At 37.8% G+C, this 19,674-nt stretch overlaps 2 protein-coding genes across 4 annotated transcripts in view; one reads left to right on the top strand and one right to left on the bottom strand.

Moving 5' to 3' along the window:
• Positions 1-27: 27 nt before the first annotated feature.
• Positions 28-8,287, top strand: dxo (decapping exoribonuclease). 3 transcript variants are annotated; one of them, XM_030140150.1, is made up of 7 exons: positions 28-245; positions 1,829-2,307; positions 2,428-2,654; positions 4,797-5,016; positions 6,019-6,154; positions 6,264-6,358; positions 7,096-8,287. In XM_030140150.1, the coding sequence occupies exons 1-7, from the start codon at positions 234-236 to the stop codon at positions 7,229-7,231; spliced, it is 1,305 nt and encodes a 434-aa protein (XP_029996010.1). In that variant the 5' UTR covers positions 28-233; the 3' UTR covers positions 7,232-8,287. The 3 variants fall into 3 exon arrangements, with proteins under 3 accessions (XP_029996010.1, XP_029996009.1, XP_029996011.1); XM_030140149.1 differs by having other exon boundaries at positions 1,829-2,310; XM_030140151.1 differs by having other exon boundaries at positions 1,826-2,310.
• Positions 7,783-19,674, bottom strand: part of slc25a17l (solute carrier family 25 member 17-like) — a 30,482-nt gene continuing 18,590 nt past the window's right edge. The window contains exons 2-9 of the mRNA XM_030140152.1: positions 14,687-14,747; positions 12,689-12,755; positions 12,185-12,339; positions 11,988-12,104; positions 11,753-11,898; positions 10,067-10,162; positions 9,899-9,981; positions 7,783-9,818 (exon numbers count right to left, since the gene is read on the bottom strand). Of these exons, the coding sequence (XP_029996012.1) occupies positions 9,671-9,818; positions 9,899-9,981; positions 10,067-10,162; positions 11,753-11,898; positions 11,988-12,104; positions 12,185-12,339; positions 12,689-12,755; positions 14,687-14,747 (873 nt within the window). The 3' untranslated portion in view covers positions 7,783-9,670. The remainder of the gene's footprint in view (positions 9,819-9,898; positions 9,982-10,066; positions 10,163-11,752; positions 11,899-11,987; positions 12,105-12,184; positions 12,340-12,688; positions 12,756-14,686; positions 14,748-19,674) is intronic.

The following is a 19,674-nucleotide window of genomic DNA, read 5'->3' as shown; positions in this document are numbered from 1 at the left end:
ACTGGAGGTTACACTGCTTTACGGAAGTAGCGTTAGCGTGTTGTTAGCATTGTAAAGCTAGTTAGTATCGCAGCTAGCTCCCCATTTACGTCTTGTAAACCCCGTTTTTATTTTATTTCTAAAATACACTGACACCAATATCAGCCGCTTGTATTAAATCGAAGTCATGATAGTAATAGAAGCTTAACTAACCCAGCTTCTGTGGCGTTTACTGTAATTTAACCTATGTTTGAATGCACTCTAAGGTAGGTAAAATGTAATTTTAATATGATTTAATATGATGTTTTGTGGCTAAGTATTTTATTATAATGGCAAGAAAGTACACGAAAAAAATAAAGAGCATAAAATATTGTAGCTATTTAGCTATGGATTAGTATCATTTTTAATGAGAATACTTTATAAATTGTTGAAAACTGTGGTTAAGACTAACGTTTTACTTGTTTATGTACAGACCACGTGCACATAAGTGTTTGTTTAGACTAAAAAGGGTTTGTGCATACAGCTCTGGGAAAAATAAAAGACCACTGCAAAATTATCACTTTCTCTGATTTGACCATTTATAGGTATGTGTTTGAGTAAAATGAACGTTTTTTTTTTATCCTCTGAACTACCAACAACATTTCTCCCAAATTCCAAATAAAAATATTGTTATTTAGAGCATGTATTTGCAGAACACGACACATGGTCAAAATAACAAAAAGATGCAGTGTTTTCAGACCTATAATGCAAAGAAAACTAGTTCATATTAATTTCTAAACACAATACTAATGTTGTAACTTGGGAAAAGTTCAGACATCAGTATTTGGTAGAATATCCCTGATTTTCAATGACAGCTTTCACATGTCTTTGCTCTCCACCATTGCTGTTGGATAACTTTATGCAGCTCCTGGCAGAGAAATTCAAGAGGCTCAGCAATGTTTGATGGGTTGTGACCATCCATCTTCCTCTAGATGTTTTCAAAGTGGGTTCAGGTCTGGAGATTGTTCTGGCCATGACAGGGTCTTCATATGGTGGTCTGTCATCCACACCTTTATGGACCTAGCTGAGGCCAGGAGCATTGTCCTGATAGAAAAACCAGTCCTCAGAGTTTGGGAACATTGTCAGAGCAGAAGTCCAGTAGTTTTCAATAGTTATTTTTTGATTCCAATTACTTTTGCGGTACTAATATCACTGTTTTTACCTATTGTAAGAAGATAGTGATGGCCACAGTAGTGGTTTTTATACTTCTCCTTAAATAAGACATGAATCAGGTGTTTATTAAGGGTCAAAACACACTAATGTCCAGTCAGAGAGCGAACTTTAATTGATTGCCATTCCAACATTTATTTCAGTATAAAGTAGCTCCTTGTTTCGGATAATCCCTTATGGTCCAACTAAAGCAAAAATGAATTTAAAAGTAAAAATGTGTGTCATTTAGCAACACTAATTTGTCAAATTGTCTCGACTCGACTCGACTAAAATGTCCCATTAGAGAGATTTCGAATACCGTGTTTTGACCCTTAAGTAGAGTAAGTTGTGCTTGTGCTGGAATTCATCGGTCAGGAATGGAATGGCTGTCATACATGCAGACATTCTGATTTCAGAGGAAATTGCAGTGGTCTTTTTCCAGAGCTATTTTGTAGTTACAGACAGAAAATTACTTATGTGGTAAGATTGCAGCTTAAAACTTTTGTGGCAACAGTGGGAATGAGTTAAAATAGCATTAGTAATAACACAAGTGATAGTGATGAAGAGGTTTCAGACTCTTGTAGAAAACCAAGACTGTCAGGGAGATCGGCAATGATTCAGAGTCATCAGTTCAATTCATTTATTCTGTTTTCTCCACTAGGCTGTAATGAACCAACGGTCCTACAGATCCCAGAATCCCAACTCCAGCTACAAGCGCCCCTCAGAGTATCGACCAGAGCAAAATGATGATGGAAGAAGTTACCGTGAGGCAAAGCACCGCAAACAAGATGACCACCACCATTATCAGTCTCAGTCCAGGTCATTTGCAGGGAAATATACACCCAGCTCTGGATCCTTGAGCACCAGAAGGGAGCTGTATGAAAAAGACTTTCCTTTGTACAAACAGCCTGTGGAAATAGGATGTTTTTCCCTTGATTGTAACAGAAGATTTTTCAATGATGGGAGGCAGATGAGATATTATGTAGAACCTGACAGGAATCCTAACTTTAATCTGAGGGATGGATACAAGGACCGCTTCACAAAGAGAGATGAAAGCCAGAAGGAGAAGCTGGACCACATCCTGAGGTGGATCGTGTCTAACAGATCAAAGCTCAACTCAAAGGGGGTCGCAGCTTCATCATCGTAAGTGTCAAATGTAGTATACAAGGGTCAAAAGTCTATAGACAAACACACCACACATTCAGAACTCCTGCCAACAATAACTGTGTCTCCTCTTGGACATCATTCTGTTCTTTCCAGTGCTATCGATTTTGACTTTGTGACATGGCGTGGTCATTTGACAAAGCTGCTGTGTACACCCTATGAGATGCGGGAGGGCTGGATGCTGGCCGTCACCAGGTTTCAAGGCACGATTTACATCAGTGAAGTGGAAACAGAGGCTGCTCGCAGGGATTGTGAGAATCGCACTGAGAAGCATGAAGAAATGATGTACTGGGGTTACAAGTTTGAGCAGTACGCCTGTTCAGGTAGATATGCTTTCATAATAGTATTACAGTAGCTATATTGTTTTGTGTCAACTGATTACTGACTGTTTATTGGATCTGATGTTCACATTTTTATGATGATGAGTATTTCTTTTTTTTATCTAATTAAATAAATTAATTGACAAGTAAGGGCTGATCAACACTGAAATAAGAAAATAATATTTATTTATTATTTCTCATCATTTATAAGGTTCTGTATGAAAACTCACAATAAATATTGCTGAAATAGTGTAAATAATTTGATCTGACTTTCAGTTAAAGGGCATTTAATGGCGTTTTACTTTGGAATTACTCAAACAGTTGATACCAAGATTTTAATCCTTTCATGCATGAATTATGAGAACCTTAGTCAAGATTTTTTTCCTGAGTGTTTTCATTCCTCTCTAGGCATGAAAAAACAATGTGATTGAATTTTTTTTAATGAACCTATTTTTCATGGAGTTACATGTCCACTCAGTTGGACACCATGTGTTTAATTTTGAAGCAAAGAAACATGCATTTAAAACGCAATATCAGAAAGTGATATAATGTGTGAAAACTATGAAATAAAACATTTTTAATGCAGCTAATCTGATGTTTTCTCACATTTTAACATACTTTAATACTAGCTATTACTCATTTCATGGAGATATTATGCAAAAAAAAATCTTTTTGTTTAAGAATACTATTATTTATAGTCTAATAACCATAAGCAATTGATTTACACTCAAACATGTCACTGCAGATCAGGTTTATCAAGAACAGCAAAGTTACAGTAATGGTATGAATTGCCATGTTTGGGATTGTGCATAAGTGTCCAATATGTTGGCTGATATGCAACTAAAACGACAAAATCCATGAATATACAAGAGAACAGCTGTAGAACAGCTGTCCATTGTAGTGACCACTATGCATGAAAGGGTTAATATTTGCCACAAATGTATCTCCAAATGTTGGTCGTTGATCTCCACAATTACTAACAATTGGTGCTGTATCAAATGTCTGTGATTTCAGTCACTTTTCCCTTACAATAAAAAAACATTTGGTGTTACATTTAGTTATATTAGTAAAGTCCATATCATTTAATTTCAGTTCACTTCAGCATAATCATTATTATACAGTAAACAGAACCTGTACAACAAACATTGATAGTAGCTCCTCGAACTAGTGAAGTAGTTTTTCCATTTTCAGTCTCTGATGTTCATCCAATTCTTATCTGAATTCATCTGTTATTATTATAAAAGATCAGTTAAAAGCAATTCTAATCCAAATTTATCTTTCAGCTTTTTTTTATATTCAATTTTGACATCAAGATTTCAAAAGGCTGCCTGTTTTATTCAGTTATGTTGCTTGTTGCAATATTGTAACTTCGGCACTTAAAGGGTTAATATATGATCATGTAACTAAATAGACCACATCGGCAGCCAGTTCATTGCGCAGACAGAGGTAATGACTGAAGAGAGAGTCCAAGGTTTATTGATTAGGATGTTAGAAGTGTGTTCTTGGGCTCAGAGTTCAGGTGTCATTGGGTAGAGGCTATTTCTGACCTGGAATCTCCATCCTGAGGGCAAAAGTGTGAATAGTCTTTTGTAGGAGTGAAAGGGTCTGTTTGGAAGCAACATCCCCTCTCTAGGCAACATTCACTTCAGATGTTCTCTACTGATGTTCCTGTTATTGATGCGCTGTGTGGGTGACAGTCGACAAATGCATATATACACCAATAAGACATAATATTCTGAGCACTGACAGGTAATAATATTTAATTTCAACGGTACCTTTCGCTGGGTTGGATATACTTTGCCTGTCAGTGGTCATAATGTTATGGGTGACTGGTTTAAAATCAAACACGAGATGGTTTGTATAAAATAAAGTAAGAAGCATGTTAGTGATTAACTTGCTGATGTAATTCTGATTTACAAGAGTATTTTTTATCTGTTCTCTTCCGACCATTAATGTTTTTGGCACAAATTGGTTGTCATATACAGCAGCATATTGCACCCATATCTGATAATACTGTATAAATCACACACAAATATAGCCCAGTATTACAAATCACAAATTCCCCTCATGTTTTAAAAATCTGTACTGAATTGAATGAAACAGGTTTGAAAAACTCATGACTCTGGCTCTTGTTCATTCCTTTAGACGACGTTGACGGTTCCCCTGACCCGAGTGGGGTGGTGAACACTAATGAGGCATTTTGCACAGTGGTGCAGACTCGCCTCGCAGATCACAGACTTCTGTTTTCTGGTGAGGTCGACTGCCGAGATAAAGACCCCAACGCTCCGGCTCCCCCCGCCTGCTACGTTGAGCTGAAAACCTCTGCAGAGATCTGCACCCCCAAACAGCGCAGTAACTTACACAGGTACATGTCTGACAAAACACTTTACTTCTCATTAGGCTGTGTAACTGTGTGTTGACAAGAATCTGGCGATATGATACAAATCACAACACTAGGATCATGATATAACAAGGCAATATTTTTTTTTCTTTTTTGAAAGGATTTCCTGGAAAAATGTAATTACACCAGAAGTAAATAATGTAAATATATATTTTTTCTCTTTGTAATAGTTTAGATTTGTAGGCTTATTTTCTTTTGCATGCCATTCTTAAATTCCATTTTGTTGTTTTTAATTTCCTAGTTATATTATTCTATTTTAAATTTTTATACATCTTATATTCTCTTAGCATTCAGTGTGGATGGCAAAGTAAGATTTTCATTGTACAGGGAAACCTGTTCCTTTACTGTACACACATGACAATAAAACTTTGAATCTTTGAAATATGCACAAATACTACAAAACTTTCCTCTGTAAAAACCTAAAAGTGCAGGATTTGGATAACTAAAGTTTTAACATCCAGCTTTACCAGTACAAAACGCACACATACACAAAAAATAAATAAATAAAATTATGTTTTACAGACATTAGTTCAAGATCCTGCTCAAATGTTATTTTTGTGCAATCCCAACAAAGGAACTAATATCTGCCTCTTTCAGACAGTAAAAAGGGCTTTTAGAATGCTTGAAATAAACATTATTTCACAAAACAGTGTTATCAATTTCAAAAAACTACATGCAAGACCTGCAATATCACAATACTACTTTTTTAGTATACAAACAACAGAGCAAACACCCATGTGAATATGTAAGTAAAAAAGCTTGCTGGATCCCCAAAAATATAAACAAAAAAGAAAAGCATGAAACAAAAATGAGCCTCTGCCTTGTCTGCATTTGAATAAACACCTAAAAATATTGATACAGTATCGTGAATGAAATATTGCAGAACTGATATTTTCTTACATCTCTACTTCTCACATTGTGTTGATGTGACTTTTAGTACATTTTCTGTGTTTGGGTGGTATGCAGGTTCAAACTGCTGAAGTGGTGGGCCCAGTCTTTTCTGCCTGGCGTCCCTCGTGTTGTAGCCGGTTTCCGGGATCATGATGGGGTGGTAGTTGCTGTGGAGACGTTTCACATCTCTAAAATTTCACAGCTCATCAAGGTACAGTGTGTTTTTGTTAGAGAAATAAATGTCTACATTTCAGCTGGTAAATGTAGATTTACTGACACTGGTATGTAACACTGAAACCCTCTTTACTGTATGTTGTCAGAATGAGTACAACTGCTGGAAGCCAACCGTTTGCATGAACTTCTGCAGCGACTTCCTGTCTTTTGTGAAGCGAGTGGCTACTGAAGACAATCCTTGGTGAGTGGACATGGTAGACTATTCTTCAACAGATAGATAAACACAGGTGACGTTGGTCCGTGTACATGGCGGCCATTTAATTTCCATTTTGATATCAATAAATGAAAAACAGAAAACGACTTATTCCATTTTAAAATTGGTAAACGAAAAACAGCTTGTATCTTGTTATTACCTCCGCCAAGGAGGTTATGTTTTTGCCAGGGTTTGTTTGTTTGTTTGTCTGTCCGTTAGTGTGCAACATAACTCAAAAAGTTATGGACAGATTTTGATGAAATTTTCAGGGTTTGTTGGAAATGGGATAAGGAAGAAATGATTAACTTTTAGGGGTGATCCGGAAGAAATCCTGGATTCTGGATCACTTTGAAATTTTCGTTAACATTGTGGTAAATGGGGCCAAAATTTTCGTTTCCCAATATCTCGCTTAATTATTGACCAAAACTCATGAAATTTAACTCAGGAATTGACAATGGGGTCCTCTATCACATTTCAAAGGCTGATCCGGATCTGATCCAGAAGGCGGATATTATTTTAAAAAATAAATGTAGGATTTGTATCACCGATTATGTGGGGAATTTTTGCGCTTGGCGGAGGTCTGCGCTCTCTGAGTGCTTTTCTAGTTTGTAATAAAATCAAAAAAAACGAATGAGTCATTTTCCCTTTTTCATTTATTAAAATCAAAAGAACCATACAGGGACTGACCTTTATCCCTCGGCCATTGACTTGTTTTGCTCTTTCAGTGTGGTGTACCTGTTCTCCTGGGAACCCCGGAGAGATGTGACCTACTCCATCCACAGGGACTCTGAGTTTTCCTTCCTGCCTCACTGGTATGTAGAGGAGATGACCAGAAGACCAGATTCACACACTCAGCCCTGATTTTGAAGGACTGTACATAAAACGTAAATCTCCAATGGAGGGTTTTCTACCAAAATGCTTTTACATTTGATGTGTATAGTTTTACTTTGAATTCACAAAAGAATTTACTGTAAATGATAAAATGCTTCTCCATTACCTTTACAAGCAACTTTGTCATAGAATGTCACGTTTTGTTTTGTTTTGTTTTTTTTAAATGATCCACCACAGCATTATTATTGTATTCAAACTTTATTTTGGGGTTACATCAATAATTTAACTTGCGAAAACAATAATACGTTCATGTGTTAAATTAATTCTGGTTTGTAAATACGTGAAGAGGACTTCAAGTAAGATTTGTTTTTAAGTATTTTCATAATAAACAATTTCCAAAACAGTACAAAGATGTCAAGTTCTTGTCTAAACTTTACAAAAAGGAATGAAATTATACAGAAGACAGTAAAAAGCATGACCAGAATTGAGCTCCTTAACCATTAAATGCACTTGTTTGGTCCTTTTCCTTTGGCTGAATTAGTCAAACTTTGTTTTGTGAGTGGTTTTTTTTTTTTTTTTTACTGTTCCAGACACCTGCCATTCAAAGTCTCCATTTTTGTCTTATTTATTACTCCATAGTCACAGACAATAGCAGCTAATCTTGGACCTCTTGTATACTTACTTAAGTGCACCTGTGAAACAAGGTCTGAGAAAAGTCAATCCAGAACATGGATGACTTTAACTTTCATTATTAACACATATATTGTGATTTTGCAGCATATTATAGGTTCAGCGGAAAAGTATAAAAGCAAAATCAAGTCACAACAAAGATAAGTTAACTGTGAAGGAGCTCAAATCTGGTTTTTTAAACTAGTTTTCAGTTTAGAGTGAAAACAAACAGAAAATCAATAACGGTAGAGTTAACGCCGAGCACTGTAAATTAATGCGAGCCCTGCCTTTCTCAACCTACAACGAACGCCTGCATGACAATGTTCACACTGACCCGAGCAGTCATGAGGACAGTAGACGAATACACCAGTGCATTATGGGTTTCCTACATCAACAGTCACAGCACTAAGTTATGTTGGAGTAGTTCACTGTGATATCAGTTAGAGGCACTTAGCACCAACTCCAGTATTTATGCATAACACATCCAACTGTTCACACCCATTTATATTAAATTAACATATTCTGACTAAAGTCATACCGCTACTGAACTGAGAGGAAGGTAGTTGCAGATTTTATATGTAAACTATATCTCATTTCTGTTATTTATGTTATTACTGGTCAGTTTTTGTAAGTTTGCACTTAAAAAAAAGTATATGACAAATTTGAGACAAGTCAATCTTCTAAAACAGCAAACTTGATTAAATTCACAGTTAAAAACATAAGACACAGGGTGAGGAGGAATCAGGTGGTTTAACTGAAGGCGATATGTTTCACTAAGTAAAGGTTGGTAACTTGGGCAGCATTTGCAGTAAACTGTCATTGTAGGTGGTATTCCTGAATAAAGGCAAATCTGTGATAAATTTTGCCTTCAGTTTCCAACATGTACATGCTTTAAATGTCAAAAAACTGTGCCTCTTTAGTTAACTAGTTAGTTTTTGACTCAGGCAAAACCCATGCTTGTCTATCATACTGTAATGTTTTGGGTTATGTGAATCCCAGCTTCTGTAAAATCACTTCAGCTACGTTCACACTGCCAGCGTTAGTGCTCAGTTCTGATGTGATTTTTATTTTTGTTTGGCATTCACATTTTTTGTGGCCAATATCAGATTCCAGAACATTCTCTTTTGTTAAAGTACTGAGACACAGTGAAAACACTCCACTCAAGTAAAAGTTGTGCATTCAAAGTCTTACTTTTAAGACTCATCGATATTCATTGCATAATAAAATGGTATCTGTCTGTTCAAAAATTCATGGGAAGGAATGCCTCTAGAACCAAAAAAGAGGTTGTTGGAGGTGCTCTTTGGAAAAAGGGATTCATAAAGTAGATGACAATCTATCCTCTACGGTATCTGTCAGTGTTTTATTATTACATGATGTTTTGGATTCATTCTACTTTACTTCATACAATGCAAGTGACTTCTGACAAATTGATGAATTTTGATGTCACCATTCAGACTGAGGTCACTTTAAAAAAAAAAAAAAGATCAAATCTGATTCAGGACCAGAGTTATAAAGATCAGATTCTGTCTGATTTATCTTGGGAAAAAAAAACATAAATGCGTGAAAATATCAGATGGGACACTTGTGCCTGCAGTGTGAACGCAGCCTTAGAGAGGAATTTACCTACAGCGATGAAACCACTTGCTAATAAAGACGACGTACTGGAAATATCACAGCTGTCTGAAACTAGTCCTCGCATTAACATATTGTAAAAGTTTTAGGCATGAATCCTACTGACGCTGATTAAAGGTGTAATCTGGTTCCTGGCTTTCTGACTACCAGACTATTTAACTGAATGTCTCATTTCTTCAGGTTCTTGTTCAGGCCCATGACTTTGAATGTGGTCGCTGTGATCTTTTCATACACAACAAACATGAGGGCAGCTGTCAGTACCGTCTGCAGCAGCTTTGCCTCCAGGCCTTTGTACAACCCGAGAAATCCGTGTCGCCTGTAACACACAAAAAACATGTAAAGTATGAACAGCTAGCTCCAGAATGTGTTTATGTTGCTGTATGTGGCAACACTCACTTGATTCTGTCCATGAGCAGAGTCAAAACGTTGGAGAGGCTTCCCAGGATGCCACCCTTGCCCTCACATTTATACTGACCAAACTGAGGAGAAAACGTCCAGTTGGTTATGTCATTTGCTTGAGGTAGGTATCATCCGAACACAAAGGTTAATTTTCACAGTACTTACCCTTAGAATGGCCTGAACTGTCTGCAGGGGGTACGTCGCTGTGGTAGCAATGGCCTTAGCGATGGCTCCTATGAGGAATATCTCTGCTGAGGATATCTGAGGAAGGGCACAAAGATTGAACCTACACGCACATAATTACAAGATATTAGGCAGAGTTATTGAACTTTTTGTACATTATGCATCAGTCCTACTACATCTACGGTAAGTGTCGAGGGACAAAACCGTAGCAATATAACATCTCCCTTTTTTCTTTTTTTCAAATGTTCAAATGGAAGATGTGGCCTATGCTATTAAATTGGCTTAAATAAATCTTTACCAGTGACACACCATTATTTTTTTCTTAGTGTCTTTTTGTTCTAATTAAAGCTGAAAATCAATACAAAATGGTACTTACATGAAGTAACTAGTTCAAGATAACTTCAATCTGGTGATCGGTAAGTTGCACTTTGTCAATTTCTTTGTGCAGAACTCATCAGAAGTCACAATTTAAAGGGTTATTTTGCAAAAATTTTCCTCTGGGGGAGCATGCCCCCGGACCCCCCTAGTGTTAATAGGTTACCGATACAGCACCGCTGCGACAAAAATTTCTAGGGGAATCACTGATTCGTGATAAGTCAAACTGTTGTTTATAATGAATGGACATATATTATTCTACTCAGTAATGCATTATTATTGGAGACAAAAAAGTTAAAATTAAGATATACAAGACAAATGTCCAGGTCAGAAATTAATCTACATGATGACTGTGAAGGGAAAAAAAAATACTACCATAATGTGAAAGGGCATTATGTTATTTGTGTTAATGAGGGTAGAAACAACACTTCAAGAGCAAAGCAGATCATCTGCTTTCACTTACATAATGAAACAAACAGCTGCAAAGTTCATTTCTGTAAAAATGTCATCTTTCTATTTTTTTAGTGTCATAAATAAACACAATTAAGCATTTCTTTAAAAATAATTATGTTATAATACCTTATTCAAATGTGCAACACAGTCACAGAAAAAATTATTAGACCATCAAGTCATCAAAAGCAGCGGTTATACAATCAAGTATTAACTCCTGTGTGCAACATGTGACTAAAACAGAAAGAAAAGAAAACATGGAATGCCTAAAAGCACTGTTTTTGACAGTACAATGCCTTAGCTATTGATGTAAGAACTTAGGCGATTTTGGTTATTATCAAGAAAACCATGGAAAATGGCTAGATATCAGCTCTGAAATTAAACTCTTATGAGCTATTTTTGTTATTATATTTGTCCAAACAAATGTACCTTTAGGTTTACCAGGTATTAAAATGAACAAGAAATTGAAGAAAACAAGGGGTGGTCTAATAATTTTTTCCCCAACTGTATTTCAGAATTATCATTCCCTTATGTTGCATAAAAAGTATCCTAGAGGAAAACCATAACTCCATTTAAATAAGAAGTTTGTAATTTAATAGGTAAGCTTAACAGTACTCTGCTGTGTATTCCTATAAAACCCAATATTAAGTACTTTTTAGCCTCACAAAATTAACTTTGTAGCCGTTATGGTTATGATTATAGAGCATTAACTGTACTAACTTGCACAGTCCATTCTCCACTTTATATATTGAACAGAAAATTGATTATACGTCAGTGAGTCACAGTTCATTCACGTGTTCTTGATTCAGAAACCGTTATCTGAGGTTCTGGTTGTCATCTGACCTTCCTGCCTCCTTTTCCTGCCTTCCTCTTCATGGCCTCATAGAACATGAACTGCACTGCAGGGTTGAGGACAAGGATGAGCGAGGGCAGGGTCCCATTCCACAGCGTCCTCACCCCTTCCCTGGTGATGATCTGTGAGAAGGCATCTGAGGCACAAACACAGCAGAGTTTCACATGTGCACAAAACAAACAGCATGTCTGATTTTTAACACTGATCTGATCTCCAGGAACACACCATATATGCCTCTGTACTGGGTTTGCTGCAGGTCTTCATTTCTGAACTTTGCCCCCTGCAGCTTCAGTCGGGTGTTGACCACCCACATGGGAGTGGTCAGGATCACATTCACTACCCCTGCATCAACAACACACAGTTAGCTCCCTTCAGTCATTCTTACATCTCTCTGTTTAATAGATTTTACTCTGGGTTTTTACCTGATACGACACCAATGAGTAGGTCTTTTCCAGGTCTGGACCCACGTGGACCAGCAGCGGTGAGCTTCTTCAGGGTGTTGAAGGTGTAAAAGTACACAAAGTTGGAGCAGCAGAGACTGGAGATAACTGGGAACCAACCTCTGTACAAAGACAGTCTGGGAGGAGTAGCAGAGTCTTTTTTTAACAAATTGGGTGGGTGTTTTTTTAATACTCTTAATTACACCCCCCCCCCCCCCCCGAAGGGAAGCCAAGGGCTATTGTTTTTGGTGCAGTTTGCTTGTTTGTTAACACTCTAGCAGCAAAACTATTGGTTGAATTCATACCAGATTGGGTTTATAGATTGCCAGTGATGCAGAATTGATCTCAATACATTTTGGGAAAAATAGGTCAAAGTTCAAGGTTTTTTTTTTTTTTTTTATGAATTTAAAAAAAAATTACAAAAATATGACTTAGGCAATTATGCTATGAAGCTAATGTATGTATAATATGTTATATGATACTTACAGGCCTTCTTCTTTTGCGATCTCAGCCAGGATGACAGGGGTGGATTTAGATTTCCGACTCTCATCCACTTTGGGAGAAACACAAAAGTCAAATGTCAGAGAACAGGTCTTGGTTTGATGTTAAAAGGCCGATTCTCATGAAGGCCATGTCATTCCAGTCCGAAACTTCAGGGTTAAGAGGATGTACTGGTTTCTGTTGGACGTGATTCTGGACTTTTCTTAATCTGTCCTTTCAACATCCTTCAATTTTATGGAAGTGTGACATATAAGGACTAGCAGCTGTGGATATTGATTTTTTAAAAAGTTACAGTTAAATTGCTTTGTCCATAAAAAAAAAAAAAAATCTATATACTCTCTCACCATCAGTGCAACCAAGACTAAAGACATGATAATTGATTTCAAGAAAAATCCTCCACCATTGTCTCCTATGGTCATCCAGCCAGTTGGATGATTACAACTTTATACTGAACTGAAAAAAAACAAAAACCCACCAGTGTATGTATTTTTTTTTATAAGATTTGTGTTTTTAATGTCAACCACCCTTTTATGATTATAAATTTCTTTGGTCCTTTACATTCATTTTTTTTTTTTTTTTTTTTTGGTCAAATGTAGATATATGTGTGTTTTTAAGTACATGACGCCCATTATCCTTGTTTTAGAAACTCAAGCTCCACTGCCTATTTCTGCTCTCTATGTTTATAGTCCTAATATGACATTTGCGCCCATCTTTAATTGGACACTGCCCTTGTCTCTCTGCTAATATGGTACAAATGGCCATGAGCCACCTATTCATTTGCAAAATTCATCTTTGCAGTTACTCTAATAGCTGCTCAGTTTGTGGATGTGCAGGATTGAGTGTTTTTCTTGGGGTTTTTTTTTTTTTCATTTTTCCTATGTTTCATAGTGCTGGACATCTAATTCCTGACAACCCTAACAAAGGCCACTAAAGAAACGCATTGATCTTCATTTAGAGTGAAGTAAAGTTCTTCAATACGACAGTTTGATGGAGTTCTTGACCTGTATTTTCATGAACCTTGGACGTAGGCGAAGGTGTGCCAAGAACCTATTTAGATTTAGACCAGATTGTTGTTTTATTGCCCCGCGACCCCGGTGAGGATAAAGCAGGTTCAGATGATGAATGAATGAATGCTGTTTTATTGCTTTAGTAATCACTTTTTCTCTTATTTGCTGGTTTGGATCACTGTCACTTAGAAGGAATAACTGACTGCAAAGCATCGTAAAAATGTAAAGTATAAGTGCAACCATTCATTCATTCATTCATTATCTGAATCCACTTTATCCTCACTAGAGTTGCTGGACCATATCCCAGCTAAACCCTGGACATGTCGTCAGTTCATCGCAGGGCTGACATACAGACAATCGCTCTCACATTCACACCTATGGACGATTTAGATTTACCTATTAACCTATCACTTAACCTAAGTGCAGACACAGTTTTGCATTATCTCCCATAACTTTACATGGTGACGTGTTCGAAGAGGCTCAGTCAATGATAGCTGACATAAACCCATCCACTCCACAGTGAGTTTGTGGTGCTTCCATCTGGTCACCAACATGCACATAGAAGAATTCCTATGGCCCTGCTGTGATCAGTTCTTTTTATTTTTAATGATTCAATAATGATGGATTGATTTATTATTGTTTTGTTGGTTGTACTTCATGCTCTTCTGTTGGCTGCACCCCATTTGCTTCCTTTGGTGACTGTAAATATTTAATGAACTACACTATTCTTTAAACCGGATTATTTCAATAGCACCCACACCAAACATTAACTCAGTCCATCTGCAGATACTTGTGATATATAAGTAAAGAAAAAGTGGAATGACAAAATAAAGAACCTATGAGATATGACCAAAAGTTTACTTCTTGGGATCAATGGGCCAGAGTTATTATGAGGTTAACATGTAAACTTATTAAACTCTGTGTTTGCTGCTTTATCAGTTCACCTCTAACCAAGATAATAAGACCTCCAACTCACCCTGCAGTCTGCTTTTAGCCGTGTCCAGAGGGAAGAAGACGCTCATAGCTGTCACACTCCCCTGAAATAAAATCCATTATGACTGACACTGTGTGGTACAGATTATACTAAGGCAACACAGCCTAAAAGCTCGGTTGTTGCTCTGCACGTTTAGCCAGTAAAACAACTTTAAACATGACAGTTCAAGTTAATGTATCCTGTTTGTGTGTTTGATTTGGGTTTTTTTTAAAAATTGATATTGGCACAAAGCAAACATATCAAAAATGGGAAAATATTATAGAAGAGTAAAACAGAAATACACTAGGATACATGGTGGAATAGTGAAACAGAACCATTGCAAACATCTGAAACATAATAAACAAAAAGATTAAGACATTTGAAGTGTAATGAAAAGAGAAACAGAAGAAACATAAATAAAAAGATTAATCTGACTGGACAATTTAGCACAAAGGACCAAGGCAAGATACAATTAAAACAGCAAGGACTTAGATCAGGGGTGTCAAACTCATTTTCGTTCAGGGGCCACATTCAGCCAAATTTGATCTGAAGTGGGCCGGACCAGTGAAATAATAACATAATAATATAGAAACTAGACAATTTCCACACGCGGAAATCGTGAGAGGGGCTCGGGGGTCGGGGGGGGCATGTCGGTTCGACGTTACCAAAGACTTCATGGTCGGAGGGGAATTGTGTGTTCTGAACCCCCATTCACTTTATATGGACAATCTGTGTGTCAAAGTTTGGCAGCTGACAGACGTCACCGTTAGTAGTAGTAATAGAAGTAGTAGTAGTATTTTTAGTAGTAGTAGTATTTTTAGTAGTTGTATCAGTAGTAGTTGCCACAGCGACGGCGCTTCACTGACACACACACAGAATGAAACTGACACAGAGCAGCAGGAATAGGCATGAGACTGGAGCAGAACAGGTCCCGAGAAACTGCTAATTACAGGAAAACCGTAAAAGATAGGAGAAAACTGAAATGACCGTGAGCGTCAGAGAGACCTGGGGAACATACAGATGTAGGTTTTTTCCCGTACTGTGAAAAATGACTGAGTTAGGGCAGTTTAAAAACAGTCAACTGACCAAGACAAGAAGGAATCCGCTACAATGGAGAGTTAATGGGAGAAAGAAGGGATGAGCCTCCAAACTAGTGCCTGTCATTTCACTTTAAAAAGAGCTAGGTCTTCAAACATGGGTTCATATGAAGCCCAGGAACCATGGCTACGTTTTTGGAAAAGATCATTTGCCTGCGATGTATCGTTTGGCCGGGAGGGCGATTTATTCAGAGAATTTTCAGTTGAATTTTCACTGCTCTTCCACTCTAGTGTGATGACATCACACACTCTAACTCAGGAAATTTGGACAATTTTCACTCAACCCAGGGGTTTTTGAAGACTCACCTATTGAAAACCGTAAACCCCATCCTCATACCAAGTACATTCGTGCGGAGAGGACAAAAAGGCCTGCGTTTTAAAGTTTCAATGAAGTCTGTAGGTCAAAGTATGGCGAAGTAGTAGTGTCTGGAAAAAAGTGGACTTTTCTGGCTGATTTTTTCCTCTCCCCATTAGTTGTAGTCATGTGTGACCTGATTGGCTGATGCTGATCACCTGACACCTGAGCTTCAACTGTCTGTGTTCTATACTCTGTGTGTGTGTGTGTGTGTGGTGTGTGTGTGTGTGTGTGTGTGTGTGTGTGTGTGAGTGTGTGTTAGTTTTTGAGTGTGTGTTTGTGTGTGTGTGTCAGTGTGTGAGTGTGTTTGTGCATGAGAGAGAATCAGTTTGAATCAGTTTAACAGTAATAGGAGGAGAAGGAGTACAAGTAACAGTAATAGTAGTATTTTTGGTAGCAGTAGTGGTAGTAGTAGTAGTATTTTCAGTAGTAGTAGTAGTAGTATTTTTAGTTGTAGTAGTAATAGTAGTAGTATTTTTTGTAGTAGTAGTATTTTTAGTAGTAGCACCTGTAATAGTAGTAATAGTATTTTTTAGTAGGAGTAGTAGTAGTATTTTTTGTAGTAGTTGTAGTAGCAGCAGTAGTAGTAGTAGTAGAATTTCTAGTAGTAGTAGTAGTAACATTAGTAGTATTTTTAGTTGTAGTAGTAGTAGTAGTAGTAGCAATTGTAGTAGTAGTAGTAATATTTTTTAGTAGTAGTAGCAGTGGTAGCATTTTTAATAGTAGTAGTAATCATAGTATTAACAGCAGTAGTAGTATTAGTAGTAGTATCTGTACTTAACAGACACACAGCGTTGCTATGGACTCTCCAGGGTTGCTATGGGAGGAGAAACATGTCAGACTGATTCAGTTTATTGGACACACCTGGGACACACACAGAGCAGTGGCGCCGTTGCCGTGGAGACGCTCAGTGCAGGTCAGAGAGACACAGAGAAATGGAGCAGGAATAGACTGAGTGAGGCACTCAGAACAGGTCCCGGAAAACTGCTAATTATGGGAAAACCGTAAAACATAGGTGAAAACCGAAATGACCGTGAGCGTCAGAAGGACCTGGGGAACACACAGATGTAGTTTTTTTTCACGTACTGTGAGAAATGACTGAGTTAAGGCAGTTTAAAAACAGTCAACCGAGAAGGACAAGAAGAAATCTGCTATAATGGAGAGTTAATGGGGGAAAGAAGGGACTTGCCTCCAAACTAGTGCCTGTCATTTCACTTTAAAAAGAGCTAGGTCTTCAAACATGGGTTCATATGAAGCCCAGGAACCATGGCTACGTTTTTGGAAAATATCATTTGCCTGTGATGTATCGTTTGGCCGGGAGGGCGATTTATTCAGAGAATTTTCAGGTGAATTTTTCACTCCTTTCTCACTCTAGCTGCCGTTACCATGGGGACCACACACTCTAAAATGAGGATTTTGAGTCAACCTGGGGGTTTTTGAAGACTCACCTATTGAAAACCGTAAACCTCATCCTCATAGCAAGTACATTCGTGCGGAGAGGACAAAAATGCCTGCGTTTTAAAGTTTAAATGAAGTCTCTAGGTGAAAGTATGGCGAAGTAGTAGTGGTTGGAAAAAAGGCAAGTTTTTTGTCACTCCCATTAAAAATGAATGGGGTTTTTCTTCGCATATTTGTGCGAAAACCGTAAGTGATATCGTTACCACGTGATGACACAGATAATCTTTGGGCCAAGCTGAACATTTCTGCGTTGACAGAATATTTTTAGGACAAATCGTTTGGGAATGGTAGCCACTTGAAAATGGCCCCATTCATTTCGGATGGAGAAATTTGACTGGTTTTTTCGCAATTTTAACGAAATCCGTGCATCGGAATGGAACGCCTATAACATAGCACACGATTCCCGAGCAGGACGCACATTTTGTAATAACATGTGTTGGTCTATTTCCAGCGGTTCGGGCCGCATTAACGGACGAAATTTTGTCCGGAAGATGAATAATATACTAGACAATTTCCACACGCGGAAATCGTGAGAGGGGCTCGGGGGTCGGGGGTGGTGGTGGGGGGGGCATGCCAGTTTGAGTCCATGTTCAGGCTGAAGCAGCATGTAGCTGGAGAATGACACTGAGAAATGTTGGAGAAACACAGCAGACATGACAGGAGACTGTATTCATTAGATATTGTCATGTGTGACCTGATTGGCTAATGCTGATCACCTGACACCTGAGCTTCAACTGTCTGTGTTCTATACTCTGTGTGTGTGTGTGTGTGTGTGTGTGTGTGTGTGTGTGTGTGTGAGAGAGAGAGAGAGAATCAGTTTGAATCAGTTCTATCAGTAATAGGAGGAGAAGGAGAAGTAGTAGAATTTACAGTAATAGTACTATATGTAGTAGTAGTAATAGTAGTAGTGGTATTTTTAGTAGTAGTAGTAGTAGTTGCCACAGCAACGGCGCTGCACTGACACACACAGAGAATGAAACTGACACACAGAGCAGCAGGAATAGGCTGAGACTGGAGCAGAACAGGTCCCGAGAAACTGCTAATTACAGGAAAACTGTAAAAGATAGGTGAAAACCGAAATGACCGTGAGCGTCAGAGAGACCTGTGGAACACAAAGATAAAGTTTTTTTTCCGTACTGTGAAAAATGATCGTGTTAGGGCAGTTTAAAAGCAGTCAACTGACCAAGACAACAAATAATCCGCTACAATGGAGAGTTAATGGAGGAAAGAAGGGATGAGCCTCCAAACTAGTGCCTGTCATTTCACTTTAAAAAGAGCTAGGTCTTCAAACATGGGTTCATATAAAGCCCAGGAACCATGGCTATGTTTTTGGAAAATATCATTTGCCTGCGATGTATCGTTTGGCCGGGAGGGCAATTTATTCAGAGAATTTTCAGTTGAATTTTCTCTGCTCTTCCACTCTAGCGTGATGACATCACACACTCTAACTCAGGAAATTTGGACAATTTTCACTCAACCCAGGGGTTTTTGAAGACTCACCTATTGAAAACCGTAAACCCCATCCTCATACCAAGTACATTCATGCGGAGAGGACAAAAATGCCTGCGTTTTAAAGTTTAAATGAAGTCTGTAGGTCAAAGTATGGCGAAGTAGTAGTGTCTGGAAAAAAGTGGACTTTTCTGGCTGATTTTTTCCTCTCCCCATTAGTTGTAGTCATGTGTGACCTGATTGGCTGATGCTGATCACCTGACACCTGAGCTTCAACTGTCTGTGTTCTATACTCTGTGTGTGTGTGTGTGTGTGTGTGTGTGTGTGTGTGTGTGTGTATGAGAAAGAATCAGTTTGAATCAGTTTATTCTATCAGTAAAAGGAGGAGAAGTAGAAGGAGAAGTAGTAATAGAAGTAGTATTTTTAGTAGTAGTGGTAGTAGTAGTTGTAGTAGTAGTAGTAGTATTTTTAGTAATACTAGTAGTAGTATTTTTAGTAGTAGTAGTAGTAGAAGTAGTTTTCATAGTAGTAGTAGTATTTGTAGTAGTAGTAGTATTTTTATTAGTAGTAGTAGTAATAGTAGTCATATTTTTAGTAATAGTAGTAGTACTTTCAGTAGTAGTGGTTGTATT

The sequence above is a fragment of the Sphaeramia orbicularis genome, chromosome 8 (genome assembly GCF_902148855.1).
Source record: "Sphaeramia orbicularis chromosome 8, fSphaOr1.1, whole genome shotgun sequence".
Classification (NCBI taxonomy): Eukaryota; Metazoa; Chordata; class Actinopteri; order Kurtiformes; family Apogonidae; genus Sphaeramia; species Sphaeramia orbicularis.
The sequence above is the reverse complement of the archived record's forward strand: the minus strand, read 5'-3'. Positions and strand labels throughout refer to the sequence as shown.